General features: G+C 35.9%; 1 protein-coding gene across 43 annotated transcripts in view; it reads right to left on the bottom strand.

Annotated features, from left to right (window-relative positions):
- ARPP21 (cAMP regulated phosphoprotein 21) overlaps positions 1–14,313 on the bottom strand; it is a 157,197-nt gene that overhangs the window by 79,054 nt on the left and 63,830 nt on the right. For 20 of the 43 annotated variants that reach the window (XM_008951585.5, XM_057301661.2, XM_057301659.1 and 17 more), the window contains 3 exons: positions 8,396–8,504; positions 6,409–6,510; positions 7–44 (listed from right to left, as the gene is read on the bottom strand). In XM_008951585.5, coding sequence (XP_008949833.1) covers positions 7–44; positions 6,409–6,510; positions 8,396–8,504 — 249 coding nt within the window. The remainder of the gene's footprint in view (positions 1–6; positions 45–6,408; positions 6,511–8,395; positions 8,505–14,313) is intronic. The other 23 variants (XM_057301677.2, XM_057301666.1, XM_057301670.1 and 20 more) reach the window with 2 other exon arrangements.

Raw genomic sequence — 14,313 nt, 5'->3', positions numbered from 1 at the left:
TTTTACCTGTTTTCCACAAAAAGGCTTTCCTGGGAGCAAACTGACTGAAAAATAAAAAAAAGGCATTGGATCAGAAGTTCTGGATATGCTGAGGGATCCCAAATACTTGCCTGATTTTAAAACTAACTTTCCCCTCATAGGGGAAAAGAATTAAGAAAAATAGTTACAAAAGATAGAAATAAAAAAGGAAAAAGGTAGGTTAGGATTAGAAAAGTAAACAATTCTCATGCAGCATAGGGTATTTTTCCTTCAGGACGTCTCCAGGTTTTAGATTTAGTCTGTTCGGCATGGAGGTCAGAAGAAGAGAAATGTGAATGAAACAGCTGGAGAAATGTGTGGCCGTCGGATTCTGAGCTAGTGGTTTCTTCTGGAGCTGCAGAGCTGCAGCCACCAAACAACAGAAGCCAAGGGAAAGGGTTCAAATCAAAGCAGAGCGTGCAGACTCCATGCGATCCACGTTAAGAATGGGAGAGCCATAAAGCCACAATCCTGAAATTATTACCTGGTGATGATAAACTCTCATGAAATAAAGAGATTGACTGAAAGACTCTCAAAATTGAAGAAATACCATCAATTATTAATCTTAAGTAAGAGGGGAAGGCCAGAAGACAAGCGAGGATGAAAATACGCTAATTAAAAAAAAAAAATCAAGCTCCATCTAATATATGCCAGTTTTTCACATAGAAAATCAATGACTTTCTTCTTAGCTTCTATTCACCGAGCATTCATTTCTCTTCTATCTTGTGTTTATGCACAATGTAGGGAGGACAAAATTCCATTACCATTACGTGCTGAGGAAAGGTGGATCAAATTAAATTTAAACAAATAGAAAAGAGAAGTCTAGACAAGATATGGTGCTGTGGTCCTATAATAGGGGGTGACTGTATTTAGAAAGTAACACAAAACCATTTCCAAAGTACTTAAGTTTCTAAACATAAATAAATACACATCCTGCTATATACGTAGATTTTCCAAATGATGAATAAATGACTTGTTACAGGAATAAATAGAGACTTAACAGGTCAATTTTAAGATAAAATAAAACTAAAGAAGTAATAATAATCTTTTAATAACCAATTATTGACTTAAAAGATCCTGCTAATGTAACCACTTCTGAGAGGCAAGCAGAATATTGGTTTCTATGTTCATTTTGTTAGAGAAATAATTTCCTTCCACTAAGCCAACGGGCTAGATTTAGACAGGTGTTTCTCTCAGTTTTATGAGCATTTCAGTGAAGGTGTCTCTAGAATCGTTTATGCTTTAACCTTGCTGCACTTAACATGCATCCTGAATTTCAAGTATGCAAAAACCTCATTTAAGAAAAAGCAAAAAGAGACAATTAAAAGATAAAGCTTTTCAGAAAATAGCTTTTTAAAAAAACTTGACATTTATAAATGAAAGGGAAACAAGCATAAATGATGTGCCATTGATATGCCTATGAAGGGCTCTTTACAGAACACTAAATGTCCTAACTTCTTTTATTTCCTTTAATTTGGTTTTACTATTGGCTGGAGTCAAGTAAGGTATGTAAAAGAAAGCGAGGTTAGCTTAGATATACATTATGAGTTCATACTTTGCTACTTCTCAGCTCTCATAGTTGGAAAGTGGTTGATTGTGTTTATAATGTTTTGTCTGGTTATTGGAATTATTGAGACTCTATTTGTCTGAAGGAATTAATTAAGGACATAGTGACCTCTTTCAACTCAATCTAATAGCATTTGGGGGAAAGTTAAGAACCCCAAACTCTGTATTAAAAAGTAAGACACAAGCAAGTCAAAGATACCTTGCCCATGCCAAAGTGGTGGCTCACACTTGTAATCCCAGCACTTTGGGAGGCCAAGGCAGGCAGATCGCCTGAGCTCAGGGGTTCAAGACCAGCCTGGGCAACATGGTGAAACCCTGTCTTTACAAAAAATACAAAAATTAGCGGGGCATGGTGGTGCACACCTGTGTTTCCAGCTATTGGTAGAGTAGGTGGGAGAATCACTTGAGCCCAGGAGCTAGAGGATGCAGTGAGCAGAGATCATGCCACTGTACTCCAACCTAGGTGACAGGGAACTTGTCTCAAAAAAATTAAAAAAAAAAATAACTTACCCAATAATATCTCAAGTATTTTTCTGTTTTCTTTGGAAAGTTCCTAAAAAATTATCTCATTATCCCCTCAACTACATTTTCATAAATAAGATAGATACAGTTATGGGCTGTGATTCACTAGATGATGAAAATAAACTTTTTTTTAAAAAAAGTAGTATTAATAACTTGCAAATTTTAATAGCATAGAAAGATAAAATTGTCACAGTAATTAAGTGCAACATTCAAAGCTGTCACTTATATGCATTCTCGGATATAAAAGGCTTGCTTCTTTTCAAAAGAAGAAAAATGATTTTGCTTAATGGGTTATAGAGTTCTCTCCCACATCCCACCCTCAGCTCTGGTGGCACCACATGCCCTTATCACCCATCCCCACTGAAGAGGAGTCCCAGCACATGTTAGGAGGACCACAGATGAACTCTTCACTGAATCTCTATTTATACACAAATATCCTTCAGAAATTAGCCTCCAGGCAAAACATACCTTCTCAAGTATATTGCTTTATCAATTTAACCTTCCCAAAGTCAGTTACATTGCATAGAATTAACCATAAAATAAGCCTAAATATAAAGTTTTGCCAAAGGAAAAAAGAACTACATTTCAAATATATTGACTACAAAAAATACATTTATTATTTAGGTACTAAATTCTAAATTGTTGTTTTGACTTACAACTATTTAGTTCTCAAATAATGAAGAAATTTGTCTTATCTCAAAATGTCAAAATTCTCAAAGTGGATTTGAATTTTTTTCTGGAAAATCCCCAAAGCAAATCACATATTTTATGTGCCTGTATACAAAAGCACACACAAACACATACACACACACACTCTGTCTCTTTCACACACACACACACACACACACACACACACAGACACCTTAGACCCCAAGATATATTTGGAAAATATTCAAAAATGTTTCTGATTTTAAAATAAATTTGACTTTTGCTAAATTGTAAATACCAGGAAGTATTTCTGAACTTTCTACTTTTACTTCAAGTAGCAAAAAAATACACTTAAGCAATATTTGAACCTATTTAAATCACTCCACTGCTTAAATAATAATTGCCAAGGAAAGCCGCTTTGTTAGCTCAGTTTTCAAATTATGAAGAAACTAAACTAAAGACCAGCTATGAAAAAGATTAGAGTTCTGTAACACAGTTTCCTTATGCTGGATTCTTTGCATTTGTTCTCTAATTGATTTAATATACTGTAATTATCATCTTATGAAAGAATGATCTTGTGCCTCAGCCATATGGGCACTAGTAATGATCATTTGGGGATCTGGAAGTACTAGATGAAGGTCCCCTAAAGTGTGCTGCCTTTATGTTTGTGTCAATAGAGGATACAGTAATAGCCTCTTTATACAGGGTCACCCCCAATGATCCCTGCCTTTTGATATTCACAACCTTGTGTGGTACTTTCCACATTGTTCCAATGTTGATCTGAGTGTCCAAGACAATATAGCTGGGAAGATATATCATATCCAAGATTAGGTTATAAAAGACTGTGGCTTCTTCCATCTTGGGCTTTCTCTCTCTTTCTCCCTTAAATCACTTTCTTCAGGGGAAGTTAGTTGCCATGTCATGAAGACACCAAACAGCCTATAGAAGCCTACATTGTAAGGAACTGAGATCTCCAGCCTATAGCCAGTGAAGAATTGAGGCCTTCCAATAATCATGTAAGAGAGTTTGAAAGCAGATAGCCACTTGATCAAGCCTTCAGATGACTGCAGCCCCAGTTGACAGCTTAACTGCAACCTCATGTAAGACTCTGAGCTAGAATCACCCAGTTAAGCTACTCCCAGACTCCTGACCCACAGAAATTGTGAGATGATTAGTGTTTGTTTTCAGCTGCCAAATTTTGGAATTTTTTGTTATAAGGCAACAAATAGCTAACACATAGAAAATACCAGTGGTATGATTGCATATCTCTAGCAGAGCTATACAGATAGAGAAAGACACTAGGTGTTTCTTGCCCTCTAAGGGAAAGGGTCTTAGCCTTTTAACGGTTATGGAAACTTGTAAGAATATGATATACAATAGGGACCATTTCTTTAAAAAATGCACACGTGTTCACGAACATGATTTGCAAATGATGTCTGGGACTTCAGTTAATCCTTCAAGCCCTTCTGTGAGTATAGTCTGGGTACCTGACGCCAATTTAAAACGCTGCCCTAGGATATCAAGTTAAAAAGCATGCTAGAAACAGGCTGGTCCTCCACTCAAATTAGTAAAGTCGGAAGAGCTGGCCACTAGAGAGGCTACCAAAGGGGCTCACACCTCTATTCCTACAGAGAGAAGAAGCCACAGCATTTTAAAGAAGGCTGCCAAATGATTTCATGGATTTAAAAAGCTATGGCAATAGCTTGACATTTAAGATTTCTCACATTTAAATGTGCTTTTATTTTTTAAAAACTGTTGATACAGCATGTGGGCATAGATGCTTCAAATAGCAACACTTGCCTAAAATGTTTAACCCAGATCCCCAGCTGTTAATCTCGTTAACAAGGTTGTAAGGGAATGCAATGTATAGAGAAAGTCATGCAGACCCTGTCTCCCAGTGACCTCTCTTTGTACATGAGAATTGGCAAATGAAATAAGCAGGACAGGTGTCATCTTCATTACAGACAGGCATTAGTGACAGACTTGTCACCTAGCTGTCAAGTGTCTAACAATGTGACACAACTTTAAAAACAGCATAATATTGCATGTGCATTTTATGTGTGATTTGTATTTTCTTTTCAACATAACTCATTCATACATTACTTGACCTGCCAGGACCAGAGTGTGAGAGAAAATATGTGTGTGTGTGTGTGTGTGTGTGTGTGTGTGTGTGTGTGTTTGAGAGAGAGAGAGAGAGAGCAAGAGAGAGAGAATAAGAACAAAAAATGAATTAACTTTCAAAAAAATTATCTCTATGAAGCTCTATGAAGGTCTTCAGACAGGAAAATGCTACTTTCCAGGCCACTGTAGGCATCCTTATTATGACTGGAATAGATCATCTCATCACTTCATTCTTGTATCCACCAAACACAATTAAAGGCCCACCATATGTCAGGCTGTATTTTGCATTATCTAAAATTCTGACCATAATAAAATTCTAAGTAGCCTACACATATGCAGAGTCTCCTAAAATTGCATCCAGACCTCCAACTATGGTAACTTCCATCTCCCTCTCTCTCACACTCTTCTAATTTCAGAGCTGTTAGCTGGATCATCCAATCTTCAAAATTCTATTTCAGTGTGTTCAAGAAAGGTGGCGGGGGTTGTAGGGGGCGGGATATAAACGTGAAAGAAGTGCAGTGGTGGAGGAGGTTGAATCTCCCCTGCACTTTCATATTAATGGAACCAGACCAGCTGGAAGATCAGAGAAACTGGCTTTGGCCTGAAACTTTTCAGGACAGCAGTCTTCCTCCAAGCTAAGCACTGAAGCCTACTCCTCTGGGCTGGCTTTGTGTTGTCTCCAGAAGCAGATCACAGCAGGAGATCAGATATTCCACTAGACTCAGCAAAGCTTGCCATGTTGGCCACGGAGTCTTACAAAGGAGCTCACACTTCTACTTACGCAGGGGGAAGAACCCACATCATTTGAGGAGGCTGCTAAATGATTGCATGGAATGAAAACGCTATGGCAGTTGCTTGCCCTTTTCCTTGCATTTAAATCCAGCCTCTACTTTTTTTTACCTTTTAATGTTTAATTAATTGCATTTTATCTTGACCATAGTGGGTAAAGATAAAAAATTCCAACCATTTTTTTTGTTGTTCGGATTTGTTTTATGATTATTCCCTTGACAAACTGTTCACAGATTTGATTTGAAATTGAGGAGAAAAATAATCTAACTTTAGTATAATGAAATGTCCATATTTGCTAACAACCCAGAAAATACTCGTTGTATATGGATGTGTGTGTGAGATAAACAGATTCTCTCTTCTTTTTAATTCTTTACCCTGTACAATGTTGTTATTAAAAAGAAAACAACACTAGGTAGGTAATCTGCTGGCTAATGTGGAGGTGAAGGCATTTCTTCAAATCTGACAAACACTTTCTGTATTTAAGGTCTGTATCACTGACCAAAATCATACCTCTCTACATGCCCCCACCAGTCATATCCTAAGAACACACCCAAACCCTTGGCTAGGTTTCTATCACTTCCCTGAACCAGATCCTCTTCCAAAATCACCTCTAGTTTTCTTCAGTTTGATTTGTTCTCTGGCTCCAGCCTTTTTATTCCCTGCCACCTCGCTGTCTGGGGAATGAGGAAGCCTTACTGCTGTTGGAAGGAGCGCACTAAAGAGGCAATTAAAACAACTACTCACATCGTGTGCAAATATTCTCTCCCTCACTCTCTGATATTCCTCTTCTCTCTCTTCAATTGATTTACTTCGTCTGTCATCTCTAAATGGATGCATTCTGTTTTGCTGAACAGAAAAAAGAAATCAGGAGGGTTATCCAAGTTGCGTTGTTAGAAATCTGTGGTTAAGCAACTGTCAGCTAAGAATAATAAATGTTCACTTAAACAAATGGAGCCTGAAAAATCTCATTCTCTCTGTTTCCTGAGGAGGCTGTGTTGGGTGCATGTACCATGTGTGTGCATGACATGCAATGGTGAGAGGTGTTTACTGCTGCTGGTTGGTTCCTCACTGGATGCAAGTAGCACAGGTGTTTCCAAAACGAGTGCACCTCACTGTGCCTCAGGTATTCAGCCAATTCACATACGTGATGGCTCATCACTGATGGACTCTGTCTGTCTTGCTTACCTGTGTGGTTCTGACTCCTCAGAAGGAGGCAGAATGCCGGTGAAAAAAGAGGAAGTGGCTAGTTCAAGGTAGCTGAGGGAAGAAATCATTTTGAAAGCTTGGGGACTGGAGAAAAAGCAAGTGAGCAAAGAAAGTAATTAACAGAAAGGAAGATGTGGACATTATTTCTTCATCTTCTAATTTGTGTAATTCATTCAGTGACTGATCCCATGAATTGCATTTAGCATAGAATGAATGACCTCAGGTTTACAGGCTAAATTTTAAAAACCTGTTTGTTGACAAGAGTCAATACCAAGAACTCTAAAGTAATGCTTCAAAGAACCCAGCATGAGGACTGCTCTTTATCCTATTTTCTGACTACCTCCTGCATCTTAAGTCTCCTTCCATCTATTCTTTCCATTCCTCACAAACTGCTCTGCACTAACCACATTCATCCATCCATTCAACAGACACCCACTAAACATGACACAGGCACATGTTTCATAGTCAACAGGAGCCATGGTGTAGCTTGGTGGCAGTGGGAGGAAACGAGATACAAATGATGAACAAGTTTTTGAAAAGTGCGTCAGAGATGCACATACTGGCTGAATGACTCACCGAGAGTGATTAAAATGATAACTTGAGATGCATATTGTCTTACCTTTAAGAATTCTAAAGCAAAGTCATTTTCAAAAAAAGTCTATTTTGATTGTCAGAGACACAAAGTATAATTGTAATGGCATTTATATGACTTTCTATTGTTATCATCATTTAAAATTTTGTGGAATTTTTTTTTTTTTTGCCATTTACTTAGCTTTCTTCTAATCACCCTGGATCCCATAACCCCCCAATCTAAAGAAGAGATTTAGTAAGGTCTCTTTGCTCCTGTCCGGGTACCACAAATAAGGCTACTCTAGAACAACATAATGTTTTGTCACAAGCAAAATACACAAGGATAAAGTTCTGCTACACTTCATGCAAAACAAGCAGACAATTTACATGGACCATAAAACATGGGAAGGAGAGGGGATAAAAGACTAAAACATGAACTCAATTCTTTTCTCTGAAGACTTATTTTAGGATAGTTGCAAAATCCACCTGTCCTCACCATAACAAGGTTTGTTCTTTACAGCTACACCGGTTGATCATCGGTCCGTATTGATAATCCAGCTCAATTTGTGCACAACTGAAGGACAAAGCTGTAGGGAGTGGAACGACTGCCATAGTTACACAGACATCTGGATATGCGACTGACAAAGCTTTTCTCCACAGCTCGGAGCCTGTGGCATCCCGACCCTCCCAGACATGCAGCGGAAACTGCGCCAAGCACCACCCATGCAGCCCAACACAGAGCCATTGCTAAAGCAACCAGGACATATTTTTTTTTGCTACCCATTGAATGCCAAAGGGGGAGGCAAGGAGGAGAAGGAGGCTGGAGATAGGACAGTGGTATCAGAGGCAGGGGAGGATTGGAGGGAAGGCAGGGACAACAGAGGGACGACATGAACATCAGTCAGCCCACCTTCAAAAACAACAATGTCAGCCACTCTCAAACTTGAGAACCAACCTGATTGTCTTCTTTATCAATACTAGAGTTATCTCGCTTCAAGATAAACCGCTTCTGGGATTCTTCACCTTTTTCATCTTTTAAATGTTCACAAAACCTTTGCTCTGGTCTGCCAGCAAAGTAAAACATATCAATAAAAAAGTTTTTTCCCCTTGTTTAAAGTTATTTTTTAGTGTTGTTCTTCCCCCACAGTGTCATTTAACTTAAAAGTTTACAAGTGGTTTTGATACTAGAGTTGCTGGCAATATACAGGTAGGTAATAATATGTCACTTCACATGTTAGAATACTTTTTGTTGTTTTGAATTTGGGGTCTTGTTTGCTACATGCTGCTCATCATGGCTGAAATTGAAAAACAAATTTAAAGGCCTGCCTGTATATATTGTATAGATGTTTTCTTTAGTTATTTTGACCTCTATTACTCCTGAATTCAAATAACTTCCTACCCATATTCTCAAACAAATATACATGTTTAGAACTTGAGAGTAACACATTAATTCACCAATGTCTGGAACTGGCAGAATATCTTCTATCACATCTTCCCTTTTAAGAGTCTTTAGACTGTGTAGTGAGAGAGGATCACTTAAAAATTATTTTCTGTCTCCTCCAATAACGAAAACTCTGGAATCTGGCTCCAGTAGACTCTGACACCCTTGACCATGTCTTGTAAATCAGTTCAGTAATTGGAGAAAATGGAGGTATTTAGTTTAAACAACTTAATGGTTGATTAGCATGGGGAAAATGCTTCAAGCAGTTACACACTATTGATTAGTCAATTGATTTTTTTTAGGTCCTCTTAATCATTTGGTATTATTAAAGGAAAGGGCTCCACTTCCTTGTTAATTTCTCACAGTTGTCATTGCAGACCACAGAACTCAATGAATGATCTGTACTTGGGTTCATCCACAGAGGAAGTGCTAAAACGTTTGTTTCTGGTTTAGACAGTTAAAATTTATGACTCTCATTAAAGGGTCTCTGTCATATCTGATATATTACTTCTGAAGCCTAGAAGGTTTTCTGTCCCTACAGGGTTCATTATGCTTTGAGTCATTAGGAAGCCACTCACAGTGTCCGTTGTGTAATATGAGTGACCAGTAATTAAGAGAAACTTATCATTTGCTCCGAGCTCCAAAATAAGCAAATAGCACTTCGAAAATAAAGAAGTAGTTTAAGTGTATAATTCAAATCTTGATGAGAAGCATTTTTTTTCTTTCCTTAAATACATGTACATAAATTATAATAATTTTGATGAGCAGACAATAGCAAAAAACTGGAATAATATCAGTTAGAGTTTTTTTAACTGAGTATAATTTTTGGAACATGGTGTCAATATCTTATTCGATCCTTACAATAAAAGTTTGGAGCAGAAGCAAATATTTTTTGCCTCTTTTAAAGACAAGGAAACCATCCCTCCATGCTTCTTTTGATTTCCGTTTATGAATTTGCCCAGTAAGCCACAGGCATCACACAGCCTGGTCACATCCTTTCAGAGACTCAGTTTTGTTCCTCTATATTGTACACAGTGGGCTGAAGGCCCTCAAACCCCAAAATAAAGAACAAAATTCCTCCATCAAATTATCCTACTTTTCAATGTAAATGTTTTCCACCAAACTTAAAATGTAACCCAAAACCTGAAAGTGCGAATATGACATATTAAAATTAGTATTCTAAAGAAGTAAACCTGTACTTTACAATGAAAAGGCCATTTACAGTAGAGAAATTAAACATGTTTCAGTGTAGCATAGTCACAAGACACTTCAATTTCTTATTACACTGTAAAGATATTACAGTGTAGACTTGCAGTTCCCTGTAAACACTAGAAATTCTCCAGATTTTTAAAGCATTCCAACATTTTCATCCAATATTTATATGTTGTTACACATTTTTTTTTCCATAGCAAGTGAAATTAGGATGCTGACTTAAATACAGATGTTGATTGTATCAGTGCTATTTTGGTGTCTTCTAATATCCCCAGGCTCTGTAATCTGATAAACTCCAGTTAAGTGAAATGATTTACTAACTTGTAAATTTACAGAAATTTTGTTTGTATTTGTTTGTAATAGTCTGTAATTGTTCATTTACAAATAAAATTATCTCAGAATGTGGACTTTTTGATTCATGAGCATAAAGTGAATTTGTTTTTTTTTATTTTTTATTTTTTATTATACTTTAAGTTTTAGGGTACATGTGCACATTGTGCAGGTTAGTTACATATGTATACATGTGCCATGCTGGTGCGCTGCACCCACTAACTCGTCATCTAGCATTAGGTATATCTCCCAATGCTATCCCTCCCCCCTCCCCCCTCCCCACCACAGTCCCCAGAGTATGGTATTCCCCTTCCTGTGTCCATGTGATCTCATTGTTCAATTCCCACCTATGAGTGAGAATATGCGGTGTTTGGTTTTTTGTTCTTGCGATAGTTTACTGAGAATGATGGTTTCCAATTTCATCCATGTCCCTACAAAGGATATGAACTCATCATTTTTTATGGCTGCATAGTATTCCATGGTGTATATGTGCCACATTTTCTTAATCCAGTCTATCATTGTTGGACATTTGGGTTGGTTCCAAGTCTTTGCTATTGTGAATAATGCTGCAATAAACATACGTGTGCATGTGTCTTTATAGCAGCATGATTTATAGTCATTTGGGTATATACCCAGTAATGGGATGGCTGGGTCAAATGGTATTTCTAGTTCTAGATCCCTGAGGAATCGCCACACTGACTTCCTTACACCTTATACAAAAATCAATTCAAGATGGATTAAAGATTTAAACGTTAGACCTAAAACCATAAAAACCCTAGAAGAAAACCTAGGCATTACCATTCAGGACATAGGCATGGGCAAGGACTTCATGTCCAAAACACCAAAAGCAATGGCAACAAAAGCCAAAATTGACAAATGGGATCTAATTAAACTAAAGAGCTTCTGCACAGCAAAAGAAACTACCATCAGAGTGAATAGGCAACCTACAACATGGGAGAAAATTTTCGCAACCTACTCATCTGACAAAGGGCTAATATCCAGAATCTACAGTGAACTCAAACAAATTTACAAGAAAAAAACAAACAACCCCATCAAAAAGTGGGCGAAGGACATGAACAGGCACTTCTCAAAAGAAGACATTTATGCAGCCAAAAAACACATGAAAAAATGCTCATCATCACTGGCCATCAGAGAAATGCAAATCAAAACCACTATGAGATATCATCTCACACCAGTTAGAATGGCAATCATTCAAAAGTCAGGAAACAACAGGTGCTGGAGAGGATGTGGAGAAATAGGAACACTTTTACACTGTTGGTGAATTTGTTATAAATTGACTTATTTAGGTTGAAAAGCATTAAAGTGAAAAGCATTAAAGCACTAACCAGAATTAGAATTTAAGTTTCATGTCAGTACAGACCTTGTCTTTTTTAGATACTTAAGTCTTAGTGCCTAGAACCATGCCTGGTACCTGAGAGGCATTTGGCTGAATAAATAAATTAACCAATGTATAAGCAAATGAACATTTAGCGCAGCTATTCATAAATCACTATAATTCAGGGACAGATTTAAAAAGTCACAATAATATATCAAATTTTAAATCCTATAATTATAAATCAGAAGATAATTTGGTTAGTAGGAGTATAAATTCAAATTTAGAACATTAGTGAGATCTTTAAAAGTCAGATTTATGTTTCAATTTATATTGACCAAACTTAATCATGTTACAAAAACGAATGTTTTTGTTTGTTTTAAATCTGAGAGTATCTTGGGAAGACATGGAAGTGTGAATGAAAATCATGGCCTTCCTAGTTTTGGAACTTCTAAGTTTCAAGTGTCATTGTATCTTTAAAAGAGCTATTTAAACATTATGTTAAAAATATCATTTCCATTTCTTTGTAGTAGTCATTTATTTGTTTTTCATATATTTGGGAAAAAAATGCATCTACAACATAACTAAAATGTAATCATAAGGCTTATTCTAATTAATAATATAAATATTGTTTAGAGCAAAAATATTTCCTAATAATACAAATTATGCAAAATGCATCCGTCATAACTGCATTTCAAACACCTTAGGTTTTTCTCAGATATTGGAATTTAATAGTTCAAATTATTAATCCTTTTGTATTTTTCCAGAAATATTGAATGATCATGGAGAAACTATTTGAATTTTGCTTAAAAATTCAAGTGAATCTAATAAAATTTTTCTAGGTTGATTTTATAGAGAATTGTTTATGATTATAGTGCTAAAGAGCAATTTCGCAGTTTAAGCTCATGCAAACTAAGGCATACACCTGAAGTATTGCAAGTGATTAAACTAAAAATTACTGGTATTACTGGTAATGTACCATTATATTATAGCTTTGAAAACTCAACTCCCTTTCACAGTTAATTTACCACCATAGCAATATTATTTCTAAGCAATGAATAGAACTAAAAATGAATAGAACTAAAATAATGTATTGTAGACCTTTATTTAAAATGATAATGGATAACTTTTAATGTATTAATATGTGAATGTAATTGGATGAAAACATTCTCAAAACTGCAAAAGGTGGTGGTATTTATTAAATCAATGATGACTAGACTTCACTATATATTTTACAGCCCTGCATCATTCACGCCTAACTTTTTTTTTTCTGGTAGATTTTAGTACATATGGCATTATTTCTATCTTTCTCTATATTATCATCAAAAAAAGCATGGAAAATAAATGTAATGCTTATTCTAGGTGAAAAATACTTTCTTCTTCTGAAGGTAAAAATATGTTTTTCCACAATTTGTAGCACATAACTACTGTGAAACTCATTGTTCATGTATAGTGAAGAGCACTGGCATTTCTGGTCAATTTCTTGGCAACCCCAATCAAACCTCTGAAAAGTCAGAATTAATTCTTCATTGTTCCTTCACTGGGCATAGCTCATGAATTGACAAACAGTGTGGCTGAGTGAAGATAATCAAACTCTTGTGTTCTAGTCATTCAGTCCCAGTTTTAGTTTTTTCCCCCTTGAAGCTTGAAATAGATGAGCACTCATTATTATTAGTATTTTTAATCTTTCTTATCTTGAAGTATTTTAATAGTTTACCTTACAGTCAGGTTCTTAAGACCGGATTTATTACTTTTCTTCCAAATAGTTAACCTTAATCCTTCCCTTATTTTCCAAACATAAATGAAGAATTTAATTCTACTGAATATGTAGAGTCATAGAGAGAAGTCTTGAATTTCACCCTGAGTAACTGAAAGGTGGTTACCAATATGTATACGTATCTCATAAAATTAAAAGTTTCTATGCACAACAGTATAAAATATTTTGATGGTGTAAGACACCTATCAAAAGCACTTTAATAGTCAAACAAATTAGAGAAATCTAATGACACTGTTCCCTTAATATTTCAAAAATTTTCAATTAAAATACGTACATTTTGGATGTATTTTATTGAAAATAGGAAAGTCTTAGTTCTTTTTAAATAAGTGTATCTCACAATTTGCATTATCAGTTTGTCATTTTATACCACTTCATTTTCTTTCAAATGAGACTATACCTTATAAACTTAATAAGTGCAGTGCTAAGTAGCCAATGTTCTTTATTAGCATCTTTCAAACTCTTGTTCCAAATTTTGTAACACCCTTGCAAAATTCATTTTATTCTTCTCTTTTTCTATAGTGTACTGTATATATAAGCAGAGGAATGCAAACCAACTCTTTGACTCTCCTTTAACATAAGACTTTTCATGAACAACATTAAGCACAACATTTAAAAACAACATGCATTTGTAAGATATCTCTTACACTGGTACCTCTGCTGTAGCAAACAATTTGGCTACGTGGATTTGGAGACTTAAAAATTTTTAAATATCATTTTGTCCTGACAAAGTAGTTCGATTTCTAATAATGAATCCAAAGAAAATAATAAATGAATGCAGAG

Source organism: Pan paniscus, chromosome 2 (assembly GCF_029289425.2).
Source record: "Pan paniscus chromosome 2, NHGRI_mPanPan1-v2.0_pri, whole genome shotgun sequence".
NCBI lineage: Eukaryota > Metazoa > Chordata > Mammalia > Primates > Hominidae > Pan > Pan paniscus.
The sequence above is the reverse complement of the archived record's forward strand: the minus strand, read 5'-3'. Positions and strand labels throughout refer to the sequence as shown.